This window comes from Pan troglodytes, chromosome 4 (genome assembly GCF_028858775.2).
Source record: "Pan troglodytes isolate AG18354 chromosome 4, NHGRI_mPanTro3-v2.0_pri, whole genome shotgun sequence".
NCBI lineage: Eukaryota > Metazoa > Chordata > Mammalia > Primates > Hominidae > Pan > Pan troglodytes.
This window is the reverse complement of record NC_072402.2, coordinates 17,523,340-17,538,435: the sequence shown is the minus strand read 5'-3', so window position 1 is coordinate 17,538,435 and position 15,096 is coordinate 17,523,340. Positions and strand designations below refer to the sequence as shown.

At 43.1% G+C, this 15,096-nt stretch overlaps 1 protein-coding gene across 1 annotated transcript in view; it reads left to right on the top strand.

The window, feature by feature from the left end:
- MYO10 (myosin X) overlaps positions 1 to 15,096 on the top strand; it is a 270,984-nt gene that overhangs the window by 48,739 nt on the left and 207,149 nt on the right. The window contains exon 2 of the mRNA XM_001175408.8: positions 9,870 to 9,968. Coding sequence (XP_001175408.4) covers positions 9,870 to 9,968 — 99 coding nt within the window. The remainder of the gene's footprint in view (positions 1 to 9,869; positions 9,969 to 15,096) is intronic.

Sequence of the window (15,096 nt, the reverse complement as noted above, 5' to 3'; positions counted from 1 at the left end):
CTGGGCGGCGGAGCTAGACTCCATCTAAAAATAATAATAATAATAAAACTCAGGACTCAATCAGTTGGCAAGTTGGAACCCATAACTATGGGAATAAACTCTTTACAGAATCACACATTTATAATTGAGGCATCCTGCCATTTAGCATAGTTCATTTTGGTTTTGATTTTGATTGGAAGTGTGGGATGGCAGTGAATCTTTGTATCTTTTCCTTTGGAACATTGACCAAAGATTAGTGTATTGTTGGTGATACCTTTTACCACTTTCTTTTCTTCTTTTCCTCCCTTTCCACCTCTTACTATCGTAAACTTTTCATATTATCCTCTGGATGAAAGCTGCTATTCCTAGTGGTGACAGAGTTTGACACTGTGGGCAGGATAAGGGGAAGGAACGTGGGTGCTATTCGATCCTTCCCATCCGGTGCACTAGAGAGCTGGGAAGGACCAAAAACATGGGACAAATTGGTCTGTGAACTTTATGGTAATGAGCACAGGCAGGCCTCAGTTTACAACCCTACTGTGTTTTTTTTTAGGTGTGTTTATTAGTATTTGGAACACTGTGGTCTTCAGTGGCAATAGTGTTTTTTTGTTTTTGTTTTGTTTTTTTTTTTTGGAGATGGAGTCTCGCTCTGTCACCCATGCTGGAGTGCAGTGGCAGGATCTTGGCTCACTGGAACCTCTGTCTCCCTGGTTCAAGGGATTCTCATGCTTCAGACTCCCAAGTAACTGAGATTACAAGCCCGTGCGACCACATCCGGCTAATTTTGGTATTTTTAGTAGAGACGGGGTTTCACCATGTTGACCAGGATGGTGTCAAACTCCTGATCTCAAGTGATCCGCCTTCCTCAGCCTCCCAGAGTGCTGGGATTACAGTCGGGAGCCACTGTGCCCAGCCGCAGTAGTGTTACAAATGATCTTTTAGCCCATAGGCAAGCTTGAGAAATGATGATGACGATGATGATGTAGCTGAAAGCTATAAATAGCTGAAATATATTCCTTCAAAAAATGTAGAGCATTTCAGCAATAGGCCAGTCTGGGGAGTTACCCGACACTTCTGGCAGCGTCTTTGAGAAGAAATTGTGTCGGAATTCTGAAGCACAATGTCAGGAACACATTTTCCCCTGGGATTAGCTCTCTGATGGGCACGGGACAGTTGTTCTTGCGGTTGCCTATATAGAGAACAAACGTCTATAATTGTTCTCCAACCCAAAGAAAAATATTACAAACTCGGGACTCTCAAACCACACATTTCCAACTTTATCAACTGTGTGCTCACCAAGTTTCTCTCTTGAGACTCACTTTATTACTTTTCCTTCCTCTGTAGTTGGTCAGGGTGGAGCTTTGACTTGCCATCTCCTTCAGCTCCGCATCCTTTGACCTGAGCCTAAAAACCGCCTGTGTTCCTTTCAGGGCCTACATGGCCGTGGCTGAACTGAAGCTTTCCTCTGTAGAATTGGATGCAGTTCTTCAGAAATGATTGCCAGCTTCGGGTTTAAAACCCTGTAGTCTCAAGACAAGGAATTGAGTCAGAGGGACTCATTTAGCTGTCGTGGGTGCCCTACTCTGTTTGAGTACTCTATGGCAAGGACCTATGAAGGCCACTGACTGCTATGGGGGATGCCTGGGTGTCCAGGGATGCTTTGGAGACTGGCTGCTATCACTTCAGGTCCCCTGCTGAGGGTGGCTGTCTCTGCAGGGGAGAAGTCTTAGATTTCACCTTCCCCTTCATTTCTGAATCTTAGGGTTGTGCCCCAGCTCACAGTGCTCCCTCATCCTTGTGGCTTGCATTAGCGCTGCGTTTGTCATACTCATTTTATACCTGTGATGATGCTGCCACCCCCCCACCCCCGCCCTTTTTTTTTGTTGTTGTTGTTGAGACAGAGTCTTGCCCTGTTGCGACAGGGTCTTGCCCTGTTGCCTGGGCTGGAGTGCAGTGGTGTGATCTTGGCTCACTGCAACCTCTGTCCTCTGGGTTCAAGTGATTCTCCTGCCCAGCCTCCCAAGTAGCTGGGATTACAGGCACCCACCACTGCGCCCAGCTAATTTTTTGCATTTTTAGTAGAGACGGAATTTCATCATGTTGGCCAGGCTGGTCTTGAACTCCTGACCTCAGGTGATCCACCTGCCTTGGCCTCCCAAAGTGCAGGGATTACAGGCATGAGCCACTGTGCCCGGCCGATGAGCACCTTGCTTTGCTCCTCTCTCCATTCTTATCTGCACGTGGCTAAGTTTTCTGACAAGCTTTGCATTGGGGTTTGCAAGCATTTGGGAGTTGAGATAGCATCTGAGGTTAAAGAGCACAGTGGACAGGCCGTGTCTGCATGGTTCCAATAATCTGCATTAAAAGTCGGCTCTCCCTTAAAAAAAAAAAAAGCAGAGTGGACAGAGAGGAGGAAAAGAAGAGTGTTCTTCTAGCACCACTGCCCACCTATTGGCCTCTGCTCCTCTTTTCCTTATGTTTGTCAAAGGGTTTGAATTAGACTGCAGAGGCTACTTTCTCTATTCTGTGTGTACCCGGTTTTAATGATACCAGAAATTAGGTCTGCCCCAGCTATACTTTATCTGAACTGACCTCCATTCTTGGGATTTTTGAAATTCATGGGATTTAGACAACAGAGTCTGCTTTCAATTAACTAGGTCACTGACAGTGAATGGTTTTGTAAACACCTTCAATTTGACCATGGCTCTAGAACACTGTATTACTCTGGAATAGTGATTCTCAACTAGAATGAACCTGCAGTCCCCAACAAAGAATCATCTAGTCCACAATGTCAATAGCACCGAGGTGGAGAAACTTGTATTACAACTTCATGTTATTAAATCCACGTGTCCTTTGATGTGTCTTTGAGTAATAAGAATCAGAAAAAAAAAAAAGCACCTGGTAAGTTGGAAAGATAACTCCTACTTCCAACAGAAGGAAAAAAAAAAAAAAAGACTAAAACAGGAGAAAAAGTGCTGCTTAAGTCCTTGGTGCTCACAACCTGTTTCTGCAGTTCATCAAGAACCAATATCCCCACTCTCTAGGCCCTACATTAGAGATCTCCTAAACCAGGTGACTTCTTCACTGAGTCATTGCAGGCAAAAAGAGGAAAATTTTCTTTTGGCTGTTGAATTTACTGCAGATTTAAATAGCCATATTAATTTATCTGATGCATTTCAAAGTTATTTGACCTCTGTGTCTTTTTATTTTTTATTTTTATTTTTTGGAGACAGAGTCTCCTAGGCTGGAGTGAGGTGGTGCAATCATGGCTCACAGTACCCTTTACTTCCCAGCCTCAAGTGATCCTCCCACCTCAGCCTCCCAAGTAGCTGAGACCACAGGCATGCACCACCACACCTGGCTTATTTTTTGCATTTTTAAAATAAGAGACAGGGTCTCTCCAGGATGCCCAGGCTGGTCTCAAACTTTTGGGCTCTGGTAATCCGCCTGCCTCGGTCTCCCAGAGTGCTGGGATTACAGGCATGAGGCACTGTGCCAGCCCTCTGCATCTTTAAAAAGGAAAAAGCAGATCACATTTCAAGAGCAAATTTTGAGTTTGTCATGTAGGTGGCCAGAGAATCCTGAACTGAGGTACTTAACACAGGCGAGAGAAACAGCTGTGGGAGATGAGCAGGCACAGTGCCCTGTTCCGGGGCTGAGAGTAAGTTGTATGTTTGGCTAAAGAATGTTCTCTTTTTTGTGAACCTGTAATTAGAACATGCCGTACAGAATGGTATTTAAAGTCCACTGTCATCTGTTTTTAGGATTGTTTCTCTAACTTATTTTTAAACTTATTTTTTCAATCAGAGTTCAGGAAAGAAAATCATTTTTGAAATCAGAAGAGAAATGTGATAGTTTTTAAAAGGGCAACAGGAGGTTACAATTTGTGATGGTGATACTATCCTCTTTATCTTAAAGCAGAGGTCAGCAACTTCGTGTGTCAATATTTTAGGCCTTGTGCAGCAGCTTCACTTTGCCATTGGAGTGGGAAGGAGTCATAGATAATAGGTGATGAATGGGCCAGATGGGGAGGTATCACCAAGCAGGAGGCAGTTGGCCAGGGTTTTATGATTTTCTTCCAGGGAAGGGGATAATTGTCCACAAGGACACCATGGTACAATCCATCACAACCTCATCCTTAGATTAGCTTGGGCAAGTCTCCTGTGTGGTCTCTTAGCCCCTCTAGTCTATGTTAATGGAGAGCAGAGACTTAATGAATTCAACATGGCCCTTGAATTTCATCATTGTGGGGTTGTGGTTGTTTTGATATGTTTCTCAACACCTCTGTTGCTCAGTTACAGAAACGTGATTGGGCTTTCCTACTGTGGAATGGTTAAGAATGTTCATGTGCATTTGAGAAATACGTAGGCTGGGAAGACAATTTTTAAAAAATGATGGCCGGGTGCGGTGGCTCACACCTGTAATCCCAGCACTTTGGGAGGCCGAGGCGGGTGGATCACAAGGTCAGGAGATCAAGACCATCCTGGCTAACACGGTGAAACCTCGTCTCTACTAAAAATACAAAAAATTAGCCAGGCGTGGTGGTGGGCACCTGTAGTCCCAGCTACTCAGGAGGCTGAGGCAGGAGAATGGTGTGAACCTGGGAGGCAGCGCTTGCAGTGAGCCGAGATTGCACTACTGCATTCCAGCCTGGGTGACAGAGTGAGACTCCGTCTCAAAAGAAAAGAAAAAGAAAAATGATTTGATATTATTGAGTTATAATTCCATAGAGAGAAATTCACCCATTATAGGTGCCCAGTAGAATGATTTTCAGCACATGTATACAATTGTGCAGCCATCACCACAGGGCAGTTTTAGGACAGATTTCCACCTTTTTCACTCAGTCACTGTCCCTCCCGCACCCAGCTCTGGGTAGCCATTCATCTATTGTCTGTGTCTATGGATTTGCCTTTTCCAGAAACTTCATATAAACGGAACCACACAATATGTAGCCTTTTGTATCTGGCTTCTTTCACTTACCATGATGTCTATGGTCCATCTTTGTTGGTGAATGTATCAGTGATTCTTTTTTTTTTTAATTTAAATAACTGAGGAGTCTCGTTGTATGGATTTATTCTGAGTATCTCTATACCAGTTACTAGACCTTTGAATTGTTTCCAGTATTTTGCTGGTAAGAATGTTGCTGCTATGAATATTTGCACACAAGACATAAAAAAAATTTTTTTTGAGTAGACAACTATCTGGGAGTTAAATTGTTGGGACATATATGATAAGATTATGTTTAGCTTTTTAAGAAATTGCCAAACCATTTTCCAAAGCAGATGTACCATTTTACATTCTCAGTTTCTCTACATCCTCACCAACATTTGATAAAGTCAGCCCCTTTTATTATATCCAGGAAATCATTGTTGGCAGTAGAAAATGGAACCTCTGTGAACCTTACGTTTGAAGAAAGGGACGGTATTGCCTCTCTGTCTTATAGGATTGCTTTAAAGTTCAAAGGGGGATAGGAATTTATGTGCAAGTGCTTTATATTGCAGAAACATTTCTGGTGATTATGTACAGAAAAATTTTTAGCCATTATATTAGCACTCACATATTTGTCTCAGAAATTAAGATGCAAACTTGTCCACGTTTTAATAAAATGTGTATGTTATGATCAAACTTGTTCCACCTGCTTATAAAGGCAATTTTTAATCAAATCGTGAGCCTTTTCCATATGCTAGGTTGCCTATATAATGTATTAAATTATCAGCCTTATTTAACAATGACTGAATGTAGTAGTTTGCATACGGTGGGCAAATTTTTCTTTCCCACTCCAACTTAGATGGTCTGGTAAATGTCTGCCTATGACTTCGTTTTCAAATGCCTGTGGGTGGCCTCTTTCGGACCTGGGCACATGTGTTCTAATAGAGTGGAAGTAGAAAGATTGGGGTCTCAGAGAAAGCACCAGGAACAATCTATGTAAAAAATACCTATTTCAGCAGTTTAACTTTGCAATTCCGATTCTATGAAAATTGCCAGTTAATACTTTTTCAAAGAACAAAGGGGGTGTTTTGAATGCATTTCCCTTCCCACCTGTGGAAGACAGCTGTTTGTGATAGACCTAGGAAAACTGGCCAGTGGGCTGTGGATTTGAAATCTGGGCTGGATTTTGTAAAAGTTGCTTATCAGCAGTTCTTCACACCTGTTGGAAAAGACCTTTGGACTACAGGAGCTGAACTGTGTATTTGATCATAAAGCACTGTGTCAACAAAGGGCTTTGTAGTACTTTCAAATGAAAGGGTAAAGAGACCCACAGTGAGATGCTAAGTCAAAGAAACTGCACGCTGGAGTGAAAAAATATGTTCTGGATGGCCCGTGGAAGCCAAAAGGGTACATATTAATCCTGCTGACAGTTTATATTAATTTGATAATGTTGCATAATCTCAATTTCATTCTTACTAAATAGACAATTTTGATTGGGAAACAGGTGTGTGAAATCCTTTTTAATGAAAACAATGCTAGTGATGGTCACAACACACAGAAAGCTTTGGACTAGGGGTTCTGGGTTAGAGCTACACTGGGAGTTATTGTTTCCTGATTTTAACCTAATGAGTAAAAGTTCTTGCCTTATATCACTTTGAACATTTTCATTGCTGCGAGCATGGGCGTGTGTGTTGGGAGGTGTATATTTAAAACCTTTCAAATATTGCAGTCCCTGACATGTGAATTAAAGAGAGGCTGAAAAAAGTCATCAGGCACTTGAAATCTTTTTCTAGAATGTTACAAATAATGCGGCTTGGGTATGGAGTGATATTTGAGAGACCAGCGTCGTAGCAGATGCCTGAAGTCAGTGTTCTTTTTGGAAGCAGCTGTTTGCTAATAAAGAAATCAGGACTGACAGGCAGTTGTTAAGTCTCATTCTTCATGTGTGTTATCAGTGTCTCAGCCTGAAGCAAGAGTAGGGGGTGAGGGACTTGTTTGCAAATAGGTACTGGCCCCTGTTGGTGCTGTGTGTTCTTTAAATAGGCAGGCCTCAGGATTTATATAGGAGCACTTAATATTCATTTTTGATGCTATTTTCCATCTTTATAGCAGAGGATTTAAACTCCTGTTTGGAGCATCTTTGAAGAACTATGAATGGAGTAAACAACTTAAAATCTCCATAGTATGTACCAGGGAAATGAGTGCCTATGGGGAGGGCCTCTTATAGATAAGGTCACAATAGGGGATACTAGGAGAGTCGTAGAACTCTCGGGGGAACTCTGTGAGTTGGTCAGTGGGGAAAGGAGTCTGTTCCACCTCAATATTGGGATCTCCAGCCACTGTGATTTTAGAAATGCTTGTAGAACCTCCTTCTGGGGATTCCAGTTGGCCCGCCCCAAATTCATTCATCAAACAAAGAGTGACTTAACTATGGATCCCGAGTAACAGTTAACATTTGAGGTCCTGGCTTGTGGATTTTATTTACTTATTTATTTATTTTTTGAGATAGAGTTTACTCTGTCACCCAGGCTGGAGCGTAGTGGCACGATCTCAATTCAATGTAACCTCTGCCTCCTGGTTTCAAGCAATTCTCCTGCCTCAGCCTCCTGAGAAGCTGGGATTAAGGCATGCGCCACCATGTCTGGCTAAGTTTTGTACTTTTTTGGTAGACACGGGGTTTTACCATGTTGGCCAGGCTGGTCTCAAACTCCTGACCTCAAATGATCTACCCATCTCGGCCTTCGAAAGTGCTGGGATTACAGGCGTGAGCCACCACGTCTGGCCTCTGGCTCGTGGATTTTAAACAGTGTTATCATGGGCACTGAGGGAATGGAGTAACCTTTACGTCAGATTTTGTGTCGTCTTAAATGTTCCTTCCTAGGAAGATGAGAGAGAACAAATAGTTACGTGTGATAACAGGCCATTTAAGGTGACTCTGTGTTGTTAGATTTTAATTGCTGGCTGATTTATGAATGCATTTGATTTATTTATGAATTATTTTCAGGAAACAAGTGGAGTCAGTGTGATGTGTGGGAAGAGCATGGGGTTAGGAATTCGGAGAGACCTGCCTAGGTCACTAGCTGTGTGGCACTGGGCAAAGTCTTAAGCTCCAAGCTGCAATTTCCTCTTGGAATTGAGAGGATTCCTAGTTTACAGAAGGTTAGTATTCAATATAATGTCATTGAGACTTCTTAGCACATGACCCTGATATATCTGGGGCACTCCTTGACTGGAGGTGACTGTGTTTGCTATTGATTGGCACCATTTAAAGTAGCGTAAAATGAGGAGTTTACTGGTGTGTCATTTATCCCCTGCCAACTCTATGTTTAAAGAGCAGTACCAGCTCCTTGAACTGGAAGTGGAACATACCATAACCAGCATATTTCAAATATTTAACAAAACAGAAATAAATGAAATGAGGTAGAAAATTCTAGAAAAGGAGTTGTTCAGTTAAAGTGCTATTTTAGGAAGGGAGGGAGGGAGAAAAAAATCAAGTGCTATGTCAAGTGATAGTTTTGTTCTATTTCCACTTGAATACATTGATTCATAAGGATGTGCTTGGTGTCATTTTTGTTGGAATTGAAATTGTTGAGCAGAGTAGAAAAAGTTTAATGAGATACTGGAGCTCAGTGTTGCATTCCATCATATGGGTAAACGTCATAAAGGTAATTCTTTTTTTTTTTAATTTCAGTAGTTTTTGGGGGACAGGTGGTGTTTAGTTACATGGATATGTTATTCAGTGGTGATTTCTGAGATTCTGGTGCACCCATCACCCGAACAGTGTCCACTGTACCTGTTGTGTAGTCTTATCCTTCGCCACCCTCCCACCCTTCTCCCTGAGTCCCCAAAGTCCATCGTGTCATTCTTACGCCTTTGCATCCTCATAGCTTAGCTCCCACTTGTAAGAGAGAACGTATGTTGTTTGGTTTTCCATTCCTGAGTGACTTCACTAGAATCATGGTCTCCAGCTCCATCCACGTTGTTGTGAATGCCATTATTTCATTCCTTTTTATGGCTGAGTAGTATTCATGAAGGTAATTCTTTGAATGACCAGTGAACACCCAGTAATTCCTCCAAACTTTATCAGTTGTGTTTGAAAAAGTTTCATGTGATTAAATCAAAGGAAGATGAACTTGAGCCTTAAAAAAGCTCAATATGATATTTCATTTGTCCAGTGGGGAAATAAATAAGTGGAAATGAGATCAATGCCAAAAAATGTGCCCAAGATTTAAAACGTGGGATCTGGAAGTTGTCATCTTTTAAGATACAATCCTGAACTTTGAAGTTCATTAGGTGTCTCATGTAATCCTAACAAAATTTGTGCTGGTGGACTGAGTTCTGATAAATATTAGAAACTTCAGTTCCTCTTTTGGAGAGTCCAGTTTACACATGGATTTTGGTATAAGTAGGAGTCAAGAGAGTGGTCTAATGTCCTCCAAGTGGGCAAGTGTACCGGACTTTGACCTAAGAGAATGGGAGCCATTAGTTTCTGAAGAGTTCTCAAAGAGGGTGAAGGCTTGTTGAGACCTAGTTAAACTTTTGGTTTCTGGAGCCCAACTGCCTGTCATGCACTGGCTCAGTCTTTGTGATGCTGGGCAAGTTAGTTTACCTCTAGGCCTCTGGTTCTCCATCTGTAAAATGGGAATGGTCATAGTGCCTGCTTCATCATCTCAAATGACGTAATCCACCTAAGTCAGTTGCATGGTGAGAACACAGGGGCTAGCTACTATTTTCTTAGTCCCTCTTTGCCTTCTATGTCTGATGGGACTCTCGGTCACACTTGTGGATAGTAAAGCCTGTGGATGATGCTTCGCGAAGATTTGTTCTTTGCTTGAGAAAGACATTTACTTTTCAAAAAGATTTTTTTTAAAGGAATATAGGAGTTACAGTAATTTCGACAGTACAGTTTTGCCACAAAATGCAATCCAAACTCAGTTCAATCTTGTTTGTTTTGTTTACAGGGAACACGGGTCTGGCTGAGAGAACATGGCCAGCATTTTCCAAGTACTGTAAATTCCTGTGCAGAAGGCATCGTCGTCTTCCGGACAGACTATGGTCAGGTGAGAACAAGTCCCTGCAGCTTCCCAACATCCATGGTCTGCTTTGTAGCTATTCTTGCCCAGGGCATGTGTGCTTGGCCCCCCTACACATACACACGCTTTACATTTTTTTCCTAAGTGATAATTCAAAATCCCAGTGGGAATGTAGAATGTACACCATGTGTGTGTAATAGATACAATACAGTTCTCTCAAATGGAACACAGCAAATATTCCAACTAGTGTGGGGACAGAAGGGCATGGCACTGGCCTGGTTTCCCTCCTGGGTATCTTTTCTGCCTTCTTTCATCTTTTTCAGCAATCAGAAGTATAGGATGCAAGTAATTTGAGCAAAAGTTCAAGTATATGATATTTGCTGACTGATTAACTTGTTACTTTCTCTTAAAATTCTTAAACTTTCGTAGTGTCTTAGTCAGTTTGGGCTGCCATGACAGAATACCATAGACTGAGTGATTTATGAAGAGCAAATATCGATGTGTCACAGTTCTGGAGCCTGGAGAGTCCAAGGCCATCAAGATGCTGGCAGTTGTGTGTCTTGTGAGGCCTCTGCTCACTGGTTCACAGCCAGCCAGCTTCTTGCTGGGCCTCACATTGTAGAAGGGGGAGTTCTCTTGGGCCCCTTTTATAAGGGCACTAATCCCATTCATGAAGGCTGCACCTTCATGACCAAGTCACCTGCCAAAGACCCTAACACCACTGCATGGGAGATTAGGAATTCAACATATTAATTTGGGGGGAGAATACAAACATTCAGTTCAGGCTGGGCGCAGTGGCTCACGCCTTTAATCCCAGCACTTTGGGAGGCCGAGTCGGACAGATCACTTGAGGTCATTAGTTCAAGACCAGCCTGGCCAACATGGTGAAACCCCGTCTCTACTAAAAATACAAAAATTAACCAGCTGTGGTGGCAGGCACCTGTAATCCCAGCTAATTGGGGGCTGAGGCAGAAGAATTGCTTCAACCTGCGAGGCGGAGGTTGCAGTGAGCCGAGATTGCACCACTGCACTCAGGTCTGGGTGACAGAGCAAGACTCCTTCTCAGAAAACAAACCATTCAGTTAATCACAAATAGTGTTGAAAATACTAGGATCCCACTGAGAATTTAGGGTAATGTTGTCCTGATCACTGTAAGAAGAAGACTGACTAGATCACTGAAGCTGAGCCTATTTATCTACCTTGTTAAGCAACTGAAGAAGTTTCTCCTGTTTATAGGAGCGCCACTGTTCCTGATTTTGTTTCTTTAGCGTAAAATGAATGAAAAGTCCTATCACTAAAATTAAATATGTAAATCCAAAAACTGGTTTGCTTGGTTATATTCTGATGATTATAAGAGAAAACTGGCATCTCCATTTTACTAAGGAAACTAATTTAATGTTATAAATTGGCCTCTATCTCAGAGGTACATATTAAAATTTAAGACTTAAGGAAATAAAAGATAGTCAAATGCAAGGATCTAAAACACATAGTTTATGTTTTTATTTTTATTTATTTTTTTATTTTCTGAGATGGATTCTTGCTCTGTTGCCCAGCCTGGAGTGCAGTGGTACCATCTTGGTTCACTGCAACCTTCGCCTCCTGGGTTCAAGTGAGTCTTCTGCCTCAGCCTCCCGAGTAGCTGAGATTACAGGTGCTTGCCACCACACCCGACTAATTTTTGTATTTTTAGTAGAGATGGGGTTTCATTTCACGATGTTGGCCAGGCTGGTCTTGAACTCCTGACCTCGAGTGATCTGCCCACCTTGGCCTCCCAAAGTGAGCCACCATCCCTGGCCAAAACCACATAGTTTATGAATTGAGTTTGTAAGTTGTTGTGTTGAGAATAAAACCTTCAGGGCCAGTTTCCATAATTTGAGGCAGACGGGCTACTTGGTTATCAAAACTTCTTAGCAGGGGCGGTCTACTTGGTGGAACCATTCTTAGTTCTTGATTTGATAAGCTGTAGTTAATACTGTGTTTGTAACTCCTTCATTTCTTTTTCTTCTGAGAGTCTTGAATGGATTTTCAGTATATAGATATAACTGTGCTTTGTGGATGTAGATTTTGGGGTATGGGGAGAGAGGGGGAACAAAGAGACAGCATGTCTAATGGTCACTGACAGTGTGGACACTTCACCAACACACAGTCTAGTTCCTTCTCCATCAGAGTCTCGGGTAGTATAGTATGATCTGTAGTCTAGGGAGTAAATAAGTGAATTTTGCTCAACTTTAGGATCAGGCAGTGCTTAAATGTTTAAGTTTCCCTGTAGGATAGGACTGGCCACATTTTTCTGTCACTGTCTTCTGTCTCAGTTTCCCCAGATGAGAATTTGGTTTCTTTCAGGACCTGTACATACTTCTCAAGATGATGTGAAAAGGGAAAACAATATCTAAACAGTGTCATTCGTTTAACAAAACTGTGTTCCTGAAAGCGTTGTAAAATAGGTTTTTCATGGCACTTGATATGGTTTGGCTGTGTCCCCACCCAAATCTCAACTTGAATTGTATCTCCCAGAATTCCCATGTGTTGTGGGAGGGACCCAGGGGGAGGTAATCGAATCACAGGGGCTAGTCTTTCCCATGCTATTCTTGTGATAGCGAATAAGTCATGAGATCTGATGGGTTTATCAGGGGTTTCCGCTTTTGCTTCTTCCTCATTTGCCGCCTCCATGTAAGAAGTTCCTTTTGCCTCCCGCCATGATTCTGAGGCCTCCCAAGCCATGTGAAACTGTAAGTCCAATTAAACCTCATTTTCTTCCCAGTTGTGAAAATGGACTAATACAGTAAATTGGTACCAGGCATGGAGCCTTGCTGGAAAGATACCCGAAAATGTGGAAGCACCTTTGGAACTGGGTAACAGGCAGAGGTTGGAACAGTTTGGAGGTCTCAGAAGAAGACAGGAAAATGTGGGAAAGTTTTGAACTTCCTCAAGACCTGTTGAATAGCATTGACAGAAATACTGATAATAATATGGATGATGAAATCCAGGCTGAGATAGTCTCAGATGGAGATGAGGAGCTTGTTGGGAACTGGAGCAGAGGTGACTCTTGTTATGTTTTAGCAAAGAGACTGTTGGCATTTTGCCCCTGCCTTAGAGATTTCTGGAACTTCAAACTTGAGAGAGATGATTTAGGGTATCTGCTGGAAGAAATTTCTAAGCAGCAAAGCATTCAAGAGGTGATGTGGGGGCTGTTAAAGGCATTCAGTTTTATAAGGGAAGCGAGCATAACGGTTTGGAAATTTTGCAGCCTGACTATGTGATAGAAAAGAAACCCCCCCCCTCCGCTTTTTTTTTTTTAGATGGAGTCTTGCTCTGTCACCCAGGCTGGAGTGCAGTGACGCAATCTCGGCTCACTGCAAGCTCTACTTCCCGGGTTCACACCATTCTCCTGCCTCAGCCTCCTGAGTAGCTGGGACTACAGGCGCCTGCCACCATGCCCAGCTAATTTTTTGTGTTTTTAGTAGAGATGGGGTTTCACCGTGTTAGCCAGGATGGTCTCGATCTGCTGACCTTGTGATCTGCCCACCTTGGCCTCCCAAAGTGTTGGGATTACAGGCGTGAGCCACCATGCCCAGTCGAAAATCCCATTTTCTGGGGAGAAATTCAAGCTGGCTGCAGAAATTTGCATAAGTAGCAAGGAGCCTAATGTTAATCCCTAAGACCATGGGGAAAATGTCTGCAGGCCATATCAGAGACCTTCACGGCAGCCCCTCCCATCACAGTCCCAGAGGCCCAGGAGGAAAAATGGTTTAGTGGGCCGGGCCCAGGTCCCTGTGCTGTGTGCAGCCTAGGGACTTGGTACCCTGTCTCCCAGCCGCTCCAAACTCCAGCCGTGGCTGAAAGGGGCCAATGTACAGCTCAGGCTGTGGCTTCAGAGGGTAGAATCCCCAAGCCTTGGCAGCTTCCACGTGTTGTTGAGTCTGCAGGTGCACAGAAGCATTGAGGTTTGGGAACCTCTGCCTAGATTTCAGAAGATGTGTGGAAATGCCCGAATGCCTAGGCAGAAGTTTGCTGCAGGGGTGGGGCCCTCATGGAGAACCTTTGCTAGGGCAGTGTGGAAGGGAAATGTTGGTTGGAACCCCCACACAGAGTCGCTACTGGGGTACCGCCTAGTGGAGCTGTGAGAAGAGGGCCACTGTCCTCCAGTCCACAGAATGGTAGATCCACTGACAGCTTGCACTGTGCACCTGGAAAAGCTGCAGACACTCAGCGCCAGCCCATGAAAGCAGCTGGGAGAGAGGCAGTACCCTGCAAAGCCACAGGGGTGGAGCTACCCAAGACCATGGGAACCCACTTCTTGCAGCAGTGTGACCTGGATGTGAGACCTGGAGTCAAAGGAGATAATTTTGGAGCTTTAAAATTTGCCCCACTGGATTTCAGACTTGTCTGTGCCCTGTAACCTCTTTGTTTTGGCCAATTTCTCCTATTTGGAATGGCTTTATTTACCCAATACCTGTACCCTCATTATGTCTAGGAAGTAATTAGCTTGCTTTTGAATTTACAGGCTCATAGGTGGAAGGGACTTGCCTTGTCTCAGATGAGACTTTGGACTGTGGACTTTTGGGTTAATGCTGAAATGAGTTAAGACTTTGGGGGACCATTGGGAAGGCATGATTCGTTTTGAAATGTGAGGATATGAGATTTGGAGGGGTCAGGGGTGAAATGATATGGTTTGCCTGTGTCCCTACCCAAATCTCAACTTGAATTGTATCTCCCAGAATTCCCATATGCTGTGGAAGGGACCCAGAGGGGAGGTAATTGAATCATGGGGGCCAGTCTTTCCTGTACTATTCTTGTGATAGTGAAAAAGTCTCACAAGATCTGATGAGTTTATCGGGGGTTTCTGCTTTTGCTTCCTCATTTTCTCTTGCCACCACCATGTAAGAAGTGCCTTTCGCTTCCTGCCATGATTCTGAGGAGCCATGTGGAACTGTAAGTCCAATTAAACCTCTTTTTCTTCCCAGTCTTGGGTATGTCTTTATCAGCAGCATGAAAACAGACTAATACAGCATTCTTTCCCTTTCTTATTGAATTATATTTTAATCCCAAAGATGTTTTCCTTTTAGTCTTTTAACTTTTTTCTTTTTTAAAAAGATTATGGTAAGAATCACATAACATTAACTTTACCATCTTAACTATTTTTAAGGGTACTAGG